Raw genomic sequence first — 20,317 nt, 5'->3', positions numbered from 1 at the left:
GAAAATAAGTTTGCTGTTTTCATGTTGGTCACTGGTGGAAATTTGTCCATAGCTAAAAAGAAAAGAATCCACAGCCACATAGATTAGCATAATGATTACTCACAGCAAAGGAAATTCTCAGACCTGGAATAAAAGTGAAGAGATTGGTCATCAGTGACATTCACTGGCAGAGATGTCTAGGGACGTTTGTACAGTACGAGCCTGTGAATCAAGAATGTGAAAGACTAGTAGCACTGGCTAGAAGCAGCGTTTTTCAAATGTGGCCACCGTGGCTCTTCTTGCAGCCAGAGCCTCCTGGGCTGTGATGGGGGTGGGGAGCAGTGGCCCCTCTCCCAGGGCCACCAGCAGGGGTCGGACCCTGCCCCCCTCCAGAGACACAAATGCTGGAGGTGCAGGCAGTTGGTGAATTCCCCACTTTCCCAGAGGTGGAGGAGGGGGCAGACTTCGGCCACGGGCTTCAGGCTCCATCCACACAGTAGCAGGCTCTGGTTCCAGGCTCTGGTCCCAGGCTTACCAATCACACCATCGTCCGTGGGTCCTGCAGCCTCCCTACCCACCTCCCCATCCAGGGCTTAATTTCTCCCAGGGCTTGGCGGGGCTGAGTAGGTCTGCTGTGAAAAGTGATAGTAACAAACATACAAATATCACTTTTCACAGCAGCAGACTTACTATCTAGCAAGTTTTTTTTTTTTAAAAGCAAAAGAAACAACAACAAAAAGACAAGAACATGCAAAGAACCTTATTTGTGTTTCTATTCTGTTTAGGTCCAGTAAAGAATAGAGGCCAGTGTACAATATTTTTATTACTAAGTCTGAAAAACAAATTACAATGATTTGGACATGTATGCATATTTATTTGTTTTTCCTAAAGTTAATTAAGTATTTTAGGAAAAATTGTCAGCACGGCCACCAGCAAGAGTTGGTGGCCGCACTCTGAGGTCACCAAACATTTTGTTGTGAGAATCCCTGGGCTAGAGTACTAAATTTGCATGCACAAGACTACAAAACTGAAATGAAAGCACTGATCATCAGAAAATTCACAGAGCTTAGTTAAAACCCCAAAACAAACAAAAATCCCTCTCTGTGACTTCCACTATCTTGGAGCGTAATCTTTGTAGAAGTGACTATTCCATATGGATTCACCTTTGTTATCTAGTATTTATCACTGTTCTACCTCTTTTGTTTTCACTTTGATATTCTGCACCTCTATTCATTTTTCAATCATGCCCAATTATGTTACTATCTTTTCACTTGATAAAGTATCACCCTAACTTTTCTCTCCACGTACTGTAATGTCAACATGCCTTTTCTTTTCTGCCAATAGTCTCTCCCTAACTCCCTCCCTTCTGTATTACTCTTCCTATCTGCTTATCGTGCTACCATTGCAATTTCACTCAGATGATTAACAGTGAGTAACTTTCTGAATTTTAGTGTGGTTTCTAAACTTTGTGTAATGTAGCATCTCGTCTGACTAGTTAGTAACTGCAAGCTTCAAATCAAATATTTACCCTTACCACTGGGTACAAAAACACTTAATATCTCTGTTTATAGGATATATAAGTACAAAAATGTCTTTATTTTAAACAATCATTTCAATTAAAAACTCAAGATTTTAATGTGTGTGTCACAGCTGCTACATCTGTTTATTTTTATTATGTTACTTATACCTAATCTAGGGGCAGTTCTACACCCCATTTAGAACCATAATTGTTTTATTTAATTCTTTTTAAAGGAGCTCAAACACAAAGCTGACTTATGCCTAGGCAACTGTCTGATGTATAGAGAGGATCCAGGCAAATATTTTATTTAGATTGGGTTGAAGTAACTTTATAACTAAGATGACAAAATTGTGTCACAAGTACATTGTGAGCCCAGTTCCTTACTGTTGTAATACTTCATTAATAGATTGTTCCATTGTCCTCAATGGACTACTTGTGGAGTAAGATACTACACTCAGTGTATAGATGGCAGAACTGGGCTCCGGATGAATAAAAACATGGAACCAAAGTTTCAGTCGCTGGTGCTTAATCTTAAGCACCAAGTATCCATTATGCGTCACAAATAGAGATTTTTCCCCCCAGCCGTTTCCCCCTTGCAGAAACGGCAGGGAGGAAAAATCTCTATTTGTGACGCATAATGGATATTTGTGTGTAAAAATGCCAATTTGTGTGCACAGTGACCCTGTTTGCACATGCAAGTACCTACTTCCATGAACAAATTCACCAATTATGTCTTCCAACATCCCAGTGAGGGAGTGATGAGTATTGTTAGGCCCCGTTTTGCGGACTGGGAAACTAAGGCACTGAGAAGCTTAAGGGGTTGATTCTATAAGGTGCTGAGAGCAGCCACCTCCCAATGTCGTTATGTTTAATGGAAACTGAGAGTGCTCTACAGGATCAAGACCTAAATCACTTGCTGAAGATCATACAGTGAGTCAATAGTATAAGAGTTCTTCTAACTCCCAGCCCCTGACCTTACGCAGGAGAGAGGGCTGGATTAACCTTTTGTGGGCCCCGTGTCAAACATATTTGTGGGCCCCCATTGGGGCAATGCAGGGCCGGCGTTTCCATTTAGGTGACCTAGGCGATTGCCTAGGGCAGCAGGATTTGGGGGGCAGCAATTCTGCGGCGGGGGGTCCTTCCGCGCTCCAGGACCCGCCGCTGAAGTGCCCCGAAGACCGGGAGTGCGGAAAGACCCCCTGCTGCAGAATTGCCGCCGAAGACCGGGAGCGCAGAAGGACCCCCCGCCTAGGGCGGCAAAAACTCTGGCGCCGCTCCTGGCAATGGAGCATGGCGTGGGGGGGGGGTGTCAGTCTCTGGAGCAAGAGGCCAGCCAGAGGCAATGGGGCATGCCATAGCAGGGCGGCTCTGCTCCATCCAGACCAGTGCGAGGGCACTATTTACAAACTGGCAGTTGCCAGATGCACAGTGGCCCACCCGGCCCTGTGCTGCCAGCATGCCCCTTCCCCTCGGAAGTAGGCCCATGCCACGCCACAGCACACAGCCCCTCTGCCCAACACCCCCCTGACTCCCTATGGTCAGTGCCCCCTGGACCCACTATGCCCAGTGCATCCCCCAGAGTCCCCTCCCCCACAAATTCACAGCTCCTTGCACAACACCACCCTTGCCCAGCACCCCCCTGCCCACAGCCCCACCATAATGGCCCAGCACCCCCCCTGAGACCTCCCACTCCTTAATACTCCAACACACAGAGATCTTCCCCGCCCCCTCACAGCCCAGCACCCCCACCCAAACCCCTCCAGAGACCCACTCCCCGACATCCTGTCTCCCGGTCACACTCACCAGCCCTGCTGGGAGGCGACTGTGTCTGCCGGGCTCAGCCAGCGGGGCAGCCAGGTCTGGTCCCAGGTGGGGAAATCGCTCCAGCCCCTCGGGAGTGCCGTGATCAGCCAGGTTCCCTCAGGACCCACTTGCCTGGAAGAGCCCAGCCAAACCCCCCCACACTTTCCCCCCACCACCACCTGGCTGAGACTGGCCAGGCTTCTGTACCAGTCCCAGGCGGCTCAGCTCTGGGGAGACAGGCGAGCCCCCACAGGTGGTGGGAAGCAGAGACTGCCCAGAGCCGGAGGCGCACTGTGGTCCGGTCAGGAGGCAGAGAGGAGCCCTCGGCCAGAGGCAGGGCAAGAGGACCAAGTCATGGGCGGGGGGCGGACAGGAGACCTCGGCTGGAAGGCAAGCCGAGAGGAGCAAGTGGTGGGTTGGGGGAGCAAGTGGTGGGTTGGGGGAGCCAGCAGGCTGGCGGTGTCTCAGGGAGCAGTGCAAGCAGAGCAGGCCGGGGCCACATCTGAACATGGGCCCAGCTCCATGGAGACACTGGCGCCATTGTAAACCCGGCATTGAAAGGAGAATATAACCCAGGCATTCCTACACCCCATTCTGACCCCTAGACTAGCCTCTTCTTTAAACCCCGTTGTATATTTCAACTCCCGGTGGAGAAGAGAGAAGGTAAATATTTTCCAATATATCTCTTGCGACAAAGATCAAGATTTTACTTTGCAGAACTCTGATGTTTTAGATTTTGTGAAGATTTTAAATATAAATACCTGAAAAAAAAAATCAAGCTTTTGCACCAGATGGTGGACTAGGTAATCAGCTCTGCATAATGAGGGGTTAAAAAAAATGACTTTGATCATTCCTACCCATGCTGAAATGAAATGCTGAGCTCTACAACTAATTGCTTCTTTAAAAAAAGAAAAAAAAAAAAGGCAAAACGTGTGAAAGCCATTTACATTTTAGACTTCACAGTATTAGACAATATACAGTGTTTTAAACAGGGAAAATACTTTCTTTGCAATCACATATGTATACAAAACAGCATTTGTTGCTAATCTGAAGGAACAATTTGCCATACCTTATAGCATGTTAAAAAGTCCTCTTTTACATGGACACTTGCTCAGCAATGCATAGACAATGAAGTGATGTCAGAGCTGATAATTTAAGGGGAAGACAAATGACCACATCTGATATCATGCATGGTTTCCTTTGTGATATGTTACTATTTCCCTTTGTGTAGCCTAATATGATCATGTAATACATTTTATTTTATACAATCTACACAATCGGGCCTTGACAGTGATGACTCATTCCCCGAGGATTAAAACCTGCATATGCACAATAAGAAATTATTTTATGCAGATTCGTCCTGAACCTTGGTTGTATATGGTACAGGCCTGATTCTCTTCTTGCATTCACCAATATAACTTCTATTCACTTCAGTAGAATTACTTCTGACTTATGCTGATGTAAGGGAGATCAGACTCAGGTCCCAAATTATATCTGTTGACGTTTATGCATGCACATTTACACCAAATTCATCCTTGGTGTAATGCCACTGAAGTCACACCCGGATTAATTTAGCCAGATTCTGCCTTCAGATATAGAACAGAATTTCGTCCCACCTATTTAATTTAATGTAATCTCCTTACCACTTCATGCAGATCACCCACTCACTTGCAAATCTAGCATTTCTGCAAAAGCCAAATGCAACAAGATGCCACACAAGAAAGTGACTTTGAATGTAATAAATTAACATTGTAAGGATTATACAAATTTCCTTCTGTTGTGCATGTCAAAAATGATTACCATGGAGAGGCCTGTTACTCGCATTTGAAAAACTTGCTACTTCAGTGGTTATCATTAGTAATAGCATTAATTCATAGTCTGTAATAAATCCACCCCCAACTAAACTGCCTCCCATGCAACATGTGTGCGTATTCCTTGGAAGTAATTTCATTAAGTAGCTCTATTTATCTTAAGTACTTACGTGGCTCCCATTCTCCCCTCTGTCTGTAATGTATTTATTCACACACCACCCCTGCAAGGTAGGATGGGTCCTAGGCTAGCATCCTAACCTCTGGACTAGCCTCCCTCTCTGTTTTCATTAGAGAACACTCAAGATGTTTATGGCCCATTTTCAAATGAGCTGAGCACCCCCAGTTCCGACTGTCGTCAGTGGGAACTCCAGGAGCTCATTAATTCCAGAAATAAGCCCCTCAGGTGTTCTCATTTGGGGAAATGATGGGGGTATATCAAAATGAGTGTAACTAACTGCTGGCATGAATCAGATATGCTGGTCTTTTTCACAGTGCTGTCTGTACATTTTTGCTGACTCCTGTGTTAGTTTCTAAAAATGCTACCGAGCTTATGTTTTACAATCTGTGTACATCCCAGGAGTAAAGATTTGGGGGATTAACTCTCCTAACGCCCCAGGCCTTCAGTCACCAAAAAAGGGGGGGAGGGTTAGGTGTGACAGCAACTTTTCATTTGTTCTATAAAAAGCATCTGCCGCGGGAAGCAGATAAATCAGAATTACTATCCTGTCAGGAAAGATCACGTGTATGCAGCTTTCTGAGGCAAAATGAGAGTATAAAAATAAAACCACTTTTCATTCATAAAGGGCTTTACAAACCTTAAGTAACAAATTAATCTAGACAGTCCCCTCCCCCCCATTTGGCTAGGTACTAGGCCCCTCATCTGTAAAACTGGGCACCTGTGAAGTAGGTAAGTATTACCCCCATTTAATAAATGAGGAAAACTGAGGCACAGATTTTAAGTGACTAGAACAAGCCCACAGAGAGACTCAATATGAAAAGACTGAACCAGTTTAACTATAATGTAATATATTTGCCCACGGGGATTTAAAGCAGAAAAACAATACCCCTCCCTTTAGTCTCCTTTCTCGTTATTCTTCTGCAGAAAAAATACCATTGAAACTGCATCATCCACTCATGGGGATGGTTTTAGCCCCGAGGAAGGGGGCACAGTTGGCAACACCAACAGATTGACTAGGTAATGCATGTGGACCTGTGCATACCTCCTACCACTGTAGAAGGCCAACCCTCTTTATGCAGTATTTCAATGTTCTATCCCACCCAATCTCAGATACAGCTCCCTTTAGCACTCTGGCCCCCACACCTCCACCTCAATCCCTCTTGAAGAGCGGTTATAGATATAGAATGGAATTACTGCTCCTGGCTAGAGAAGTGCTACTGAATGTAATAAGGGTGAAACCAACAGGGTTCTGTAGACATTTAACAAGGTTCTGTAGAAAGTCTTTTAAATACCTTAGGAATTTAATAATTCATAGAGGCATAGATTCCAAGGCCAGAAGGTACCATTGTGATCATCTAGTCTGACCTCCTATAACCCACAGGCTATAGAACTTCTCCAAAAATAATTCCTAGAGAATATAGTTTAGAAAAACATTTAATCTTGATTTAACAATTGCCAGTGACGAAGAGCCCACCACAACCCTTGGTAAATTGTTCCAACAGTTAATTACTCTCACAGTTAAAGATTTATGCCTTATTTCCAGTCTGAATTTGTCTAGCTTCTACATCCAGTCATTGGATCTTGTTCTACCTTTCTCTACTAGACTGAAGAGCCCATTATTAAATATTTGTTTCTCACGTCAGTACTTACAGACAGTGATTAAGTCATCCCTAAACCTTCTCCTTGTTAGGCTACATAGATTGAGCTCCTCAAGTCTACCACTTTAAGGCATGTTGTCTAATCCTTTAATCATTCTTGTGACTCTTCTGTGAACCCTCTCCAATTTATGAACATATTTCTTGAATTGCGGACATCAGAAATGGACACAGTATTGCAGCAGCAGTTGCACTAGTGCTGAATACAGAGGTAAAATTAGCCTCTCTACTAATTGAGATTCCCCTGTTCATGCATCCAAGGGAGGCATTTGCCCTTTTGGCCACAGCATAACACTTGTATCATATGTTCAGCTGATTATCCACCATGACCCCAAAATCTTCTTCTGAATCACGGCTTCCCAGGATAGAGTCCCCCATCCTGTAAGTATGGCCTACATTCTTTGTTCCTATATTATACATTTAACCATATTAAATGCATAGTGTTTGCTTGTGCTCAACTTACACAGTGATTCAGATCACGCTGCATCAGTGACTTGTCCTCTTCATTATTTACCACTCCCCCAATTTTTCCGTCATCTGCAAACTTCATCAGTGCTGATTTTATGTTTCCTTCCAGGTCATTGAAAATTATGTTAACTAGCACAGGGTCAAGAACTGATCCCTGATGGACCACATTAGAAACACATCTATTCAATGATGATTCCCCATTTACAATTGTATTTTGAGACCTATCAGTTAACCAGCTTTTAATCCATGTAAAGTGTGCCATGTTTTACATCATTCTAGTTTTTAATCAAAATATCATCCAGTACCAAGTCAAACACCATACAGAAGTTTAAGTATATTACAGCAACATTATTATCTTTATCAACCACACTTGATATCTTTTGTTGATGAGATTACAAATTAGTTTGATAGAATCTATTTTCCATAAACCCATATTGATTGGCATTAATTATATTACCCTCCTTTAATTCTTTATTAATCAAGTCCTGTATCAGATGCTTCATTATCTTACCAGAGACCCACATCAAACTCAGAGGCTTATAACTACCTGTGGGTCATCCTGTTTATGCTTTGTTAAATATTGTCACAAAATTAGCTTTCTTCCAGTGTTCTGAAACTTCCCCAGTTTTTCAAGACTTATTGTAAACAACAACAAATATTAATGGTCCAGCAAGCTCCTCAGCCAGGTCTTTTAAAACTCTTGGATGCAAGTTATCCAGACCTGCTGATTTAAAAATGTTTAACTGTAGTAGCTGCTGTTGAACATCCTTCTGAGATGCTAATATAATGGAAAGTGTGTTATCATATAACATCGTTATCTGTTTTTTCCCCAAATACAGAACATAAATAGTTATTGAACTATTCTGGCTTTTCTGCATTTTCATTAATAATTCCACCAGTTCCATCTATTAATGGACCAATACCATTGTTAGGATTCTTTTTATTCCTAACATACTTGAACTTCTTGTTATCCTATACTGCTGGCCATAAATTTCTCCTTGTGTTCCTTTACTTCCCAAAGGATTTTTTTTTTATTTACAATTCCTTACTCTCATTCCTCCATTTGTTATATATTATTATTTTTTATAGCTGCCTTCACTTCCCTTATAAACCAGGTTGTTTTTTTAACCATGACATCCTTCTTCCTTGGTTGTAGGATTGCAGCCTTTTGGCATCTAGTAAAGTGTTCTTAAACAATTCCTAATTATCATTCACATTTTTCTGATTAAATTTTTTCCTCTGAGCTGATCTAACTTGTAATTGTTTTCAGCTTTGTAAAACAGGCCCTTTTAAGCATCAAGTATATTTATTACTGGTCTGGACTTTATTCAGTTTGCACATTAGAAATGTGATCAAGTCATGGTCACTTGTACCTAAGCTACCATTAATATTTAGTTCTGTGACCAGTTTCTCTTTATCTGTCAAGATGTGGTCTAATATTAAATTCCCCTGGGTTGGATGCAACACGTTGAGTTTGAACTGAATTCTATAATATTTAGAAATTCCAAGGATGTTTTAGTACTGGCAGCATGATACTTCCAGCGTATGTCGCTCATATTGAAGTCCCCCACAATCACACAGTTGTTTTTTTCCTGCACACTCCAAATAGGTGAGTAAGGATTCTGTTCCATAGTGTGGTTTGGTGGTCTGTCGCAGACACAAACTAATACCCCATATTGTGCTTTGTCTACTAGGACACTGATTCATAAGATTATTTAATTCCAAGTTACCAGTGACTCAGGAACAGGTAATGTCATTTTTGACAGCGTGACATAGAGCCTAGTACAGAATGTTATTCTTTCTATAATTTTTTTAATAATGATAATAATAAAATACATTATATATTGTATAAGGTGTTTTTACCCATATCACTTCCTGCATTGATGGCTTCTGGGAAACTGGCAAAGTGCAGAGGGGAACATGACGCATGCAATAGCTGCACTTCCAGAATAAACTCACAGAGCCCAACCCCCAATGATGTCATATGGAGGAGCTATCCTAAGGTAAAAATTGTTACCTCAGAAAATATGGCTGCACTAAGGCATCCAAAACAAAATGCACTTTCGGTAGCATGCCAAGGAAAACGATGACTGCAATCTTTATTTTACTCTATCTAGTCACATCGGAGCTTTTGCTACACATGAGCCAAATTTTGCTTGACGTATTCACACATGTAGCCCAGCTGAAGTTATGTGAGTCAGGTGAGTAAGGGCGGCAGGACTGGGCTCTGAACACACCGACCCAATTTCAGGTACCAGGGTCCAAATCATTATTTGCAAAATCTGTATCTATCACAGCTGATCTGTATTCTTTCTCCTATTGAACTCTTAAAAAGCAGGGAAGGGGAGAGCAGCAGAGAAGGTAATTAAAGAGCATAAAAAAATCCCATAGAAGCAAGGTTTATTATAACCATAAATATTATAACCCCACATTCATATGCTATGAGTATTTCAGGGACTGCCTCAAATAAAGACAGTCTGATTTTGAATTACTGTAATTAACTGCAAAAGCTTGCTGATTTGTTGATGCAATATAATGTCAATCTTTTTCATAAACTTGTTAGAATCTTTGTAAATAAATAGCAAAAATCATACGAGGAACAAAAATCCAGCTTCCTGCCTCTCTATTCCACCACTGGCACATATGGGGGAGGGATAGTTCAGTGGTTTGAGCATCGGCCTCCTAAACCCAGGATTGTGAGCTCAATCCTTGAGGGGGCCATTTGGGGATTTAGTTGGGGATTGGTCCTGCTTTGAGCAGGGGGTTGGACTAGATAACCTCCAGAGGTCCCATCCAACCTTGACATTCTAAGAGGAGGAGGGGGGAATTTTAGGTCTGATCTTGCTCCCATTGAAGTAAATGAAAAACTCCTATTGAACTGAATGGGAGCAAGATAGGACCCATTATTTTTAGTTATTTAAAAATAAAAACAAAAGAGAGCGATGGGCCTAATCTGCAAATCCTTACTCATATGATGAGTTCTTGCCCATGCAAATAACCCCACTGATATGAATGGGGCTTCTCAACAAAGGTTCATTGATTAGGGTCAGATTCTGACCCCAAATCAAGAATATAAAACATGGGGTTTGATTCGGCAAAACTTGACTCAAATAAGAAGTCACTGCTCATGGAAGATATCTCATTGATGTAAGTGAGGTTACTGTATGGTAACAAATGTTCACACCTTTTAAGGAATACAGATCAGACACATTTAGTACTGATTTTTGTCACAGTGGAAATGTGCTCAGGAGTGAAACTGTATGGAACATAGGGATATTATCTTTCAAATATCAATCCCATCATTACATAATTCATTAATTTACTATTAATTCCCATTAAAGACAGTCGTTTGTAAACAAATGAAGCAATCATGTACAAAGCCATAGTTGACATTTTTCCCTTTGTAAATCATGTGCGTTCTCTACGCTCTGGCACAACACTATATATTTAATGATGTCTCAACAAAAGCCCAGAAAAATAAAACAGCGGGGGAAACATCAAGGCTTTTGCAAGTTTGTTATATCAGCATCGTTGCTTTTATTCTTTCAAACAACATCAGGGCCAGGACTGGCCTCCATGTGGAATGAGCATTGGCACTTATTATACAGATAGGATCTGTGCCCCCTGTAACTGATAACCCTGCTTCATCGGACATCTGCTTTGGGGTCACCCTTTGGACAACAATTCCACCTCATCAAACGTCAGCTCCACCAACAAAGTTCCATTCTGTGTCACTTTTACTAGGGGGATCTTCGTGAGAGGGAGCGATGTGTATCACCCATGTTGCCTCAGTCCATTGTGGGATCAGCCTCTTCCTGTGTCAGGCCTGCTGAGACCCAGCCCCCTCACTGCATAAATCCAAGCTCTCAGGGCATGGGAAGATGGAGATGCCGCTGAGGACTCTGCTGATGGGGGCACAATCTGAACTAATCTCAGTTTCAAAAAGGTGTAGTACTCCACACCTGGGAAACACCCGAGGCCCCAACCAGCAGCCCCTATGCAGGCAAAGTTGCCATGGGCTTTAGCTTGAGTAAGGTTTATGCAATAAGGCCCCTAGATATACTCCTCTGATACAAACTGGGATTTTTAAAGGTGCTGATGTGATTTAGGAGCAGAAGTCCAATTGATTTTCAATAAGGTATGTACAGGCTCTTAAGTCACTCCGGCTCTTTTGAAAATCCCACCCACGTTCTACTGCAATATGCATAATTAGCAGGCTAGATTTGACTGAATGTCCTAGAAAATTAGACTTATTGGACCCAACTTTGTCCTCAGTTAAACTCAAACCAGCACATTAATGTCATCAAGGTGTTACAAGTTCAGCTGAGGGCAGGATTCGGCTATTAATATTATATATTTGCAGTTTGTATTTAAACCATTTCTACAATCAGTAGAGTATTATATGGAAATAATTATGCTGTTAGAGCCAAAAAGCATATTCAAAATAAGATACTGGACAAATTCTCTCCTCATTTATAGGGGTATCAATCAGAAGTGATGAGAATCAAGCCCATAATATGTAATTGCAGCGTTCAGTTCATTATTATTTGCAATACCATTTATTGCTACAAAATCCGAGCTTTGGGCCCAATCCTGCAAATCATAGGAGTAGTTCAAGGGGACAGTGGGATCACTGATGTGAGAGAACTATATGAATGAGAAAGGTGTTGTAGGATCGGGTTCTTTAGTAAGTACAAAAAGAAAAACTGGGGCTGCATTCTCATTCACATATAATTTAAATATTGATTGATACTCATCATTTAATGACAGTAGACAGAATGACGTGCTCATACTGGAGAGCTTTGATAGTAATCAGAGCACTGAGAATAGGGATTACCCAAGGGAGAAAAATGAGGAATATGTTTTTAGGGTTTTTTTTGTTTTTTTGGTACACCTCTACCTCAATATAACGCTGTCCTCGGGAGCCAAAAAATCTTACCGCGTTACAGGTGAAACTGCGTTATATTGAACTTGCTTTGATCCACTGGAGTGCGCAGCCCTGACCCCCCCGGAGCACTGCTTTACCGCGTTATATCCGAATTCGTGTTATATCGGGTCGCGTTATATTGGGGTAGAGGTGTAATTAGAAACCTTTGCATTTTTTCAAGGTGTTAGAGTCACTAAATGCTTAAATCCAGAAAATAAGTTTGTATCATTTCTGTAAATAAGCCTGATTCAGTATTTACTAGAGACAAAAAATAAAGCACAGCATTTGACTTTAGCAAAATTACAGTTGGGGTCCAAGTAACAATTTGATTCCCAGCATTATAGATTGGTGAAGTTTCTTCTTCCTAAGCAGAGGAAAGGGTTTTTATCCCAAGTCCACAATTTGGCATTAGTCACGAATATCTTTATAAACTCGCTAAACAAAATATATATATAGGCATACAGGGATGAGAAACTCTAGTTCATCTATAAAAATACCAGGGAGTTTTGGGCCCAATCCTGCTTCCATTAAAACAAATTCGAGTAGGATTGGTCTATTTTCTTCTCTCTGTTATACTACCCAGGACTGCAACCCTCAAATCTTATTATAGTTCATTGGTTTAAATGAGATTACTTGCTTTGGTAAGAGCTGCTCACATGAGTAAGGGACGGAGGATCAAGGCATTAAAAGGTCTAACCTCAGTTACCAGTGGATTTGTGTAACCCAGTTTACTGTTTTTCGTTTGCAAAAGGTTAAACTAAAATTTAACCACTTCCCTCCCCCAAATTAAAGTGTTCAGCTAAATTAATATTGTTTTTTAAAAATATCTACACCAAAGGCCTTCTATTTAAGTGAACACATATAAAACTAACATACTGCCAGGCTCCCTCCCTCTCTTTCTAGCAGCTGAGTTCTTGGATAAAATCATTTTGTAGGGTATGAGCAATGCAGTTCTGAAAATAGCATCATTGTAAGATTAAAGATGGCAAGAACCCTAAACCACTGATTTATTTCAATGAAAATCTCTTTCTGATCAGTGACTATGCTGCAAGTTTTCAGTTTAGATTTTCATACCTAATAAAATGTAACAGCTGTAGGTTTGAAAACCTTAGAAGAAAAAACCATGGGAATGGAGAGGAGAGGGGACATCAAAACACTAACAAGAGGGAAAGAAATAAAACCAAAATACCAAGAAACTCCCATTCACTGATAATAAATATAATAAATGGAATCATATTCTGCGAATCCAAATAACTTTCGTTTATCACCATCATGCACACTGATATACATACACACACAAAAGGAAAACAATACTGGTCACCAAGCTATTTTGCACTCTGCTTTAAATTTATTTCTACTAGACATACATTCATAAGACTGTGTTTTAGGCACCTGTGGTTTTACACATCTTGTGTAGTGTTTGGCACTCAGACACATGATGCTGAGAACACACCAAGAGGTGATACTTCACTTCTCTGTTTCTAAGTGCATTACATCTTTTGGCTCCCTCTCTCTGTTCCATTTACATGAAGGCTCACGTCAGTGGGGTATTTTTTATAGCAGAGAGTATTTCTGAATATACCAAAACAATGCTATTTTCAAAAGTGCTAGTACTTGATATATTACAACTAGTTTCAAAGCTAAATAGGATATTTTGCTATCAAAGATTTTTTTTAATAAAAGGATCAAATAATCATTATACTGGAAGTATCAAAATAAAGTATGTACGTTTATCAGCACATTTAAAATACACACTGTGAATGTCTTCTGTCCACCTTTTGTCACTAATCATTTAATACAGAAAGTGATACAGAATATCAAGTCTAGCCTGTATAGTTATTAATGGTAGAATTACACTTGGTAGGACCATGCACAAAAACCAAAAGATAAAGATCCCAGTCCTTTCATGTGTGTCATCCTTACTTCAATGAGTAATCCTAATGACATAAAAGAGAGAAAGGGTGATTCACATGAGTAAGTGTTTGCAGGATTAGACCTTTATTTACTAAATGTTTGCTTGTCTATAAGTATATGCACAATTTCCTTGTTATTCTCGCATATTTTACATATTCTGAATAATATTAATAAATCTTATAACTCATTCCAAGTGACAAAGTCTGTCTCGGTTATGTCATGAACTTATACTTCTTATTTTAAAATCCAAACATTAGGAGAGAGTCATTTTAAAAAAAAGAGAGAACTAAAGACAGAAAATGTTTTAAAGGATTTGATAGAGCCAAACTATGAGCCCAATCCTGCAAATACATACACAAAAGCAGTCCTATTGAATTTAATAGGATCCAATCCTAAATTTGTCAAACACTTAACTGTTAAGTTTTAAATTGTGTAACAAAATATCCAAGTTAGTCCTCTCAAAGCATGGAGTACATATTTACATTTTATGTTAATCAGTGTTATAGTAAATATCAGCACTACTGTAATTACTGCTTTTTAGTTGATATCAAAAGTACAACTGTTTTAAAAAAAATCTGAAATTAAAATGGCTTATTATGTTTTTATTACTGTTATTTTATTCATATAGCACCAATAGTGTGCTAGGTTGTCCTTATAAATAAAATTAAAAAATACATCTAACATTAAAATATTGTATCTAGATATATAGAGACATTAAATGTACATATAAGACTAGAAAGAAAGAAATGCATTGTGTACTTTTACCAGCAGTTCAGTTACAAGTATGATAGGTCTGCCATATAAAAAAAATATTCTCATACAAGTGCAAAATGTGTGCAATGTTGCACATATGACTGAATTACTGGAAGTCAAAACATAAGAGACCACTGTATATTTGAGTGCACTGTATAATTTAGTGCATTGTATAATTCCTTAATATTTTGACACAGTGAAAATGATATATTTAACTAAATGTGCAATATATATTGATCAGTTGTCAAACCTTATATCAAAAGATCAAGTTATATCCATCAATATGCCTGCATATCCCAACACAGAAAATCTTCAATCTGATTAAAATATTCTAAAGTTGGCTGCTTGCAGCACTATGTGACTATAACATATTTTCTGCTTTTGAATGAACAGCTCAGGTTTCTATTTCATTCAGTATAGATGTTTCTAATAAGCTGACTCTCCCTATTTTGCTGGGTAAACATATCAAAGCCAAAGTAGTGAAATTGATCAAATGCCTGAGATTGTATCTAAGAGACACTAGTGAAAGCTTTTGAGTTTTTCTTTACCAAAAAAAGATATATTTTTATATCACTGTATTGATTACATGAATTTCTTGAGTTCTGCAGGAAAGATACATCTCATAAGAATGACATTAACTCATGCAAAATTCACAGGATAATGGGGTGGGAAACAATTGTTGATAAAATCAACAACTTTGTAGCCTTGTATATGCTAATTTTTAAATTACAATACACCCAACCAAGCAATATTCAAATATTCAATATTCTAACACCAACTTTTCAAATAAATGATAAAAGAGAGGAGTGCATATTAAAAATATTGGGAAAATACTTTTAGATGAATGTGACATATCAGGCATTAAACAGACTTTGGTTTTCAACTATTAGTGTCATCCTTGCGCAGGGGCCATAGTATCCCTTTCATTTCTTCCCACCCCCTCAGTCTTTTTTCTATTTGTTACTACTGGTATTTACATCTAAAATGATTTACACTCACAGACATTTTCACTTGTGTCATTTTCACTTTGTTCTTCCCCATTTACCCTATACACTGGTGAGCAAAATATCATTAAACTCGCGGTTGTTAAAAGCAGTATCCTAGCATTGTTTTCGGCTTCACCTGTTACATCATTACTCTTTGCAAAACAAGACCTCCTACCAGGCTGCTGAACTGTCTCCTAAATGAAATGAGACTTATTTGCTCTTTGATTTCATTTAAGAGAGGAAATACATTATTATGAAGGATAGGCCGACACTGTGGATTCTTTCTACAATATTTCAATGGCTTGATTTAAAAAAAACAGACAGTAAGTAGATTGTGGAGAACATATAAATGCTGTTAACCAAGAGAAAAGATATTTTTATTGTGCATTCCTTATCATTAAAGTTCTTTGATAAACTAATACCTTATTCTGCTGATGTTTGCTCTTATCATCATGAATAGTAAGAGTAACTGTGACTGTAAGAAGCAAATATGAACTGAGTGGACTCCTAAGATTTTTAAAAAAGTATCTCAAAGTAAAAAGAGACCCATAATTCTACTCGGAAATTATAGTATCTGCTTTCCGTCGTGTTTGTTTCCATTTCTTTTTCTGTTACGAATTAGATAAATTTAAGGAGAAGATCAATTGTGAATAATTGTATATAACATGATTTATCAATTCACTAAGAGATAGTCTTTTGATCTAGGATGGTGAAGTCTAAGAGTAGCAAGGATTTAAAAGACGGGTATCCTAGCATTATTTTTTAGTTAACTCTTCTTGTTTTACACAGCACATCTTTGTAACTCTTTCAGTCCAAGAAAATAGAAGTAAATGAAAATGAAAAGGCAAGGCTTCATTTATGCAATCTAAAAGATATTAAGTGGTTACGCAGTTATCTTTCTTAATCCCTTTCTTTCTTGTACCAGTGTGTGCATCCTTTTAGTCTTGCTCCAATACATAATAGAACCAACACAGAGAACTGAAACCAATTCTAACACACCAGCAGCACTAATTGGTGAAAAAGCACTACTGGTAATCACTGAAATCTCCTGTACAGAATGAGCCAGGACAATAAATTCTGCCCAGCATCAAACAACACAGAAAACTACCCTTAGCTTTGTTTTTCTTATGTAAAATGCATGTAAAGTGAGCTATCCACATAAAGTTATCTAATGACAGGTTTTAACCCAGGAACTAAAGTAAGTGCTTCTAAAAAGAAAATGTGGTCATTAGTCCACATTGTTTCTTATCCTATAAGTGTCTGACTGAAACTAAAATATAACATATTGGGCTATTTCCCCCCCCCCCCCGTCTTTCTTGTTTTGCATGCTTTTCATTATGTGATCCTAGCTTTGTTCAGGGATACACTTTCATGTTAATAACTGCGCAACGCTTTAAAATTTTCTATTACATCCATGCAAAACAGCAACATAAAACAGCTATTACTAAGAATATTTCTCTTGAAGATGCAAAGGTGAATCCCCTTAAGTAATTATTGTGATGGCTAATGTTTGAGAGTCTGCATGAAAACACGGCTACTTTACTTATGTTGCTTTAAACATGCAAAAAAGTCTGCTTTTGCACATGCATGCGCACACACAAAACCACACGAACAAAACAAACCCTGGAACTGTCAAAATATTAATGTTGTGAACTGGAGGAAATCCAAGTAGAAATGAGCGCATACATACATTTAAAATCTTCATCCAAAAATTATAACAACAACTGTCTTGGAAACATGCATGGAAAAGGCAAGGACATGTATTTCATGCATCTTTTATTTTAAAAAGAAAAAAAGAAATTGCTACAGTATTTTTAAAAATAGAAAGTGTTAAAATTCCAGTCACACAGAAATAACCTTTGAAGCTGGTGGGGGCGGGGAGAGGGGAATGTGTGCAACTAGAAACTTTCCTCTTAGCACAGCTAAACTGCTGGGGGTATATTTAGAGACTGGGATCTGCTCTGGAGTGTTGCTCTCATGTAAATCCCTTGACTCAAAAGTATAGTACTTGGCTTCCCCTGGTCTTGCTCTCGCTCTTCTCAGTGACCATCTATTGGAGAGCCTGGATCGATAAAACAAAAGCAGCCAAAATCCTGCAGTGTACCCCAGTTACCACTTTATGATCAGGGCTCCCCCACTCCCCAGGAAGGAGAACTCTCCTGCAAATTACAATCGCCACCCTCTCCCAAACACACACACACTTTCCCAGTGAAACGCTTTCCTTCCCCACCACCCAATTTAAAACCAAAAACCAGTCCAGATCCAAACTCAGGTGGGACTTACGTTGTGGCAGAAGGGAAGGGTCCTTCGGAGGACAGGTTCATCACCAGGGACTGGAAAAGTGTCAGACTAAAGACTAGCAGCCAGCCAGCAGCCATCTTCCTGATCGAAGATCGATCCCCCCCAGTCACGGAGACGGAACAAATAATAAAATTAAATGAGTAGGGGATTGTTTTGCTTTTTAAAGTGTCCTCCCTTCTCCGAGGAGCCGCCCAGCGATGGGCACAGCAGCAGGGACCGGAGCTGGGGGTGGGGAGGAGACCGATTGAGATCTGTGGGTGGAGCGGGGGATCCAGGGAGATACTCTGACTCGCCGCTACTCCAGCGGCAGCTCCGGCTCCATCCGATCCGCCGCCATCAGGGCTACTTTTGGAACAGATCTCTGCTCGCTCTGGCGTGCCCGGCTCGCTCCTTCCCTGATTTATTCCCGATTGCGGAGGAGGGGAGGGGAAGGGAGAGGCGGAGGAGGCGGCGGCGGGCGTGGGGGTGTTGGAGGGGGTGAGTTGTGGGAAGCAGCAGAGGCTGGGAGATTTCTCCTTTGCTTCCCTGCTACGAGCAAGAAGAAAAGGGAGCTGGGGAAAGTCACAGCGGGGGAGGGTGTTAGATGAGCCTCGGCGAGCCGCTTTCCATACAAGGAATAGGAGGAACTCCCAAAGTCAGCATCTGATCTCCCGAGCTTGGGGGTGGGAGGGGGGCTGTTTAGCCCCAGCCCGCAGCCAGCCACATGCTAGAAAGCCCTGCACAAGGCAGCCTCGCAGGCCAGGCTCCGAACCGGCCCGGATTTGCTCCGCAACGCACTTTGTGTTTTGTTGTATTGACTGGCCCTGTGCTGGAGCCTAGGCAGCCTGGGAACTGGAGCGCAGAATCAAGCGAGACTCCGGCTCGCCGCCTGGTTCGAAAGCCTCTCCGGGCTTGTCGCTAGCGGCCCCCTGGGCATGTGCGGCTGGGTCTCCGCACCTCCCGGGCGGCCCCCTGGGCATGTGCGGCTGGGTCTCCGCACCTCCCGGGCGGCCCCCTGGGCATGAGCGGCTGGGTCTCCGCACCTCCCGGGCGGCCCCCTGGATCTGATTCTCCCAGGCAGCCCTTGTGAGGGTGATTCCCCCTCTCAAGCTTGCCTTCAGGGAACCACGCAAGTTAGGCTAGTACTAGGCAGGCTGCCCCCTTACTTAACAGCTTCCATTTAGGCTCCCCGTGGAAGTTGGCCTGGTTTTTAAAAGTGCTCTGCTCAGCATTCACCAGCTCCCCTGGGGGGCTCTTTGAAAATCGGTTTCCAATTATGGGTGCTAAGCGCGGCACTTTTGACAACCTGGCCCCTTCCAGGGCCAGGTTGTCAAAAGTGCCGCGCTTAGCACCCATAATTTCCTTCCCAGGACAAGACCAGATTTTAGCAGTGTGTTCGCCACGTTTTAAGCATGCAGTGTTGTAAGCTTGTGGGTCCCGGGATATTAGAGACACAAGGTGAGCGAGGTAATATATTTTATTGGACCAACTTCTGTTAGTGAGAGAGCCAAGCTTGCCAGCTACACAGAACCCAGACCTGAAGAAGAGCTCAGTGTAAGGTCAAAAGCTTGTCTCTCTTACCAGCAGAAGTTGATCCAATAAAAGATAATACCCCATCCACCTTGCCTCACCACATTTTAACTCAGAGATCATCTTAGGGCCCAGGGTATAGGCAACTGGGAGCTAGGAAGGGGCTTTATCCCTACTAAAAAATTAGGGATTTAATTATTAAATGAAGAAAACACAGTTTGGAATAGAAGCTTGTTTATTCCACTGTATTACAAGCAGACAAATTTAGTCATCATAAAATATTACTCATTAAAGTGAGATTCAACAGTTATTTCTCTACCCCCATTCAAAAAAGTTGTCTATGCCCCTGTAGTAGCCACCACCTCTTCCACTCACAATCATGCAGACCAGCCCCTCCCACAGTCCCCACTACCGCATTCATCATCAATCGCATCCCCATGGAAACTACAATTGGTTTACAAGGTAAAGGAAGAGTGGGGAAATATGTAATGGATATTTAATAGAGCAGGTAGAA

The 20,317-nt window shown here is 41.0% G+C and overlaps 1 protein-coding gene across 8 annotated transcripts in view; it reads right to left on the bottom strand.

The window, feature by feature from the left end:
* Nucleotides 1-18,824, bottom strand: part of CACNA2D1 (calcium voltage-gated channel auxiliary subunit alpha2delta 1) — a 660,196-nt gene extending 641,372 nt beyond the window's left edge. For 4 of the 8 annotated variants that reach the window (XM_065553653.1, XM_065553668.1, XM_065553689.1 and 1 more), the window contains exon 1: nt 18,277-18,690. In XM_065553653.1, coding sequence (XP_065409725.1) covers nt 18,277-18,371 — 95 coding nt within the window. In that variant the 5' untranslated portion in view covers nt 18,372-18,690. Of the gene's footprint in view, nt 1-18,276 lie in introns of all 8 variants that reach the window. The other 4 variants (XM_065553645.1, XM_065553650.1, XM_008178507.4 and 1 more) reach the window with 2 other exon arrangements.
* Nucleotides 18,825-20,317: the final 1,493 nt, after the last annotated feature.

Source organism: Chrysemys picta, chromosome 1 (genome assembly GCF_011386835.1).
Source record: "Chrysemys picta bellii isolate R12L10 chromosome 1, ASM1138683v2, whole genome shotgun sequence".
Taxonomy (NCBI): Eukaryota; Metazoa; Chordata; order Testudines; family Emydidae; genus Chrysemys; species Chrysemys picta.
Note: the sequence above shows the minus strand (reverse complement) of the source record. Positions and strands in the feature narration are given on the sequence as shown.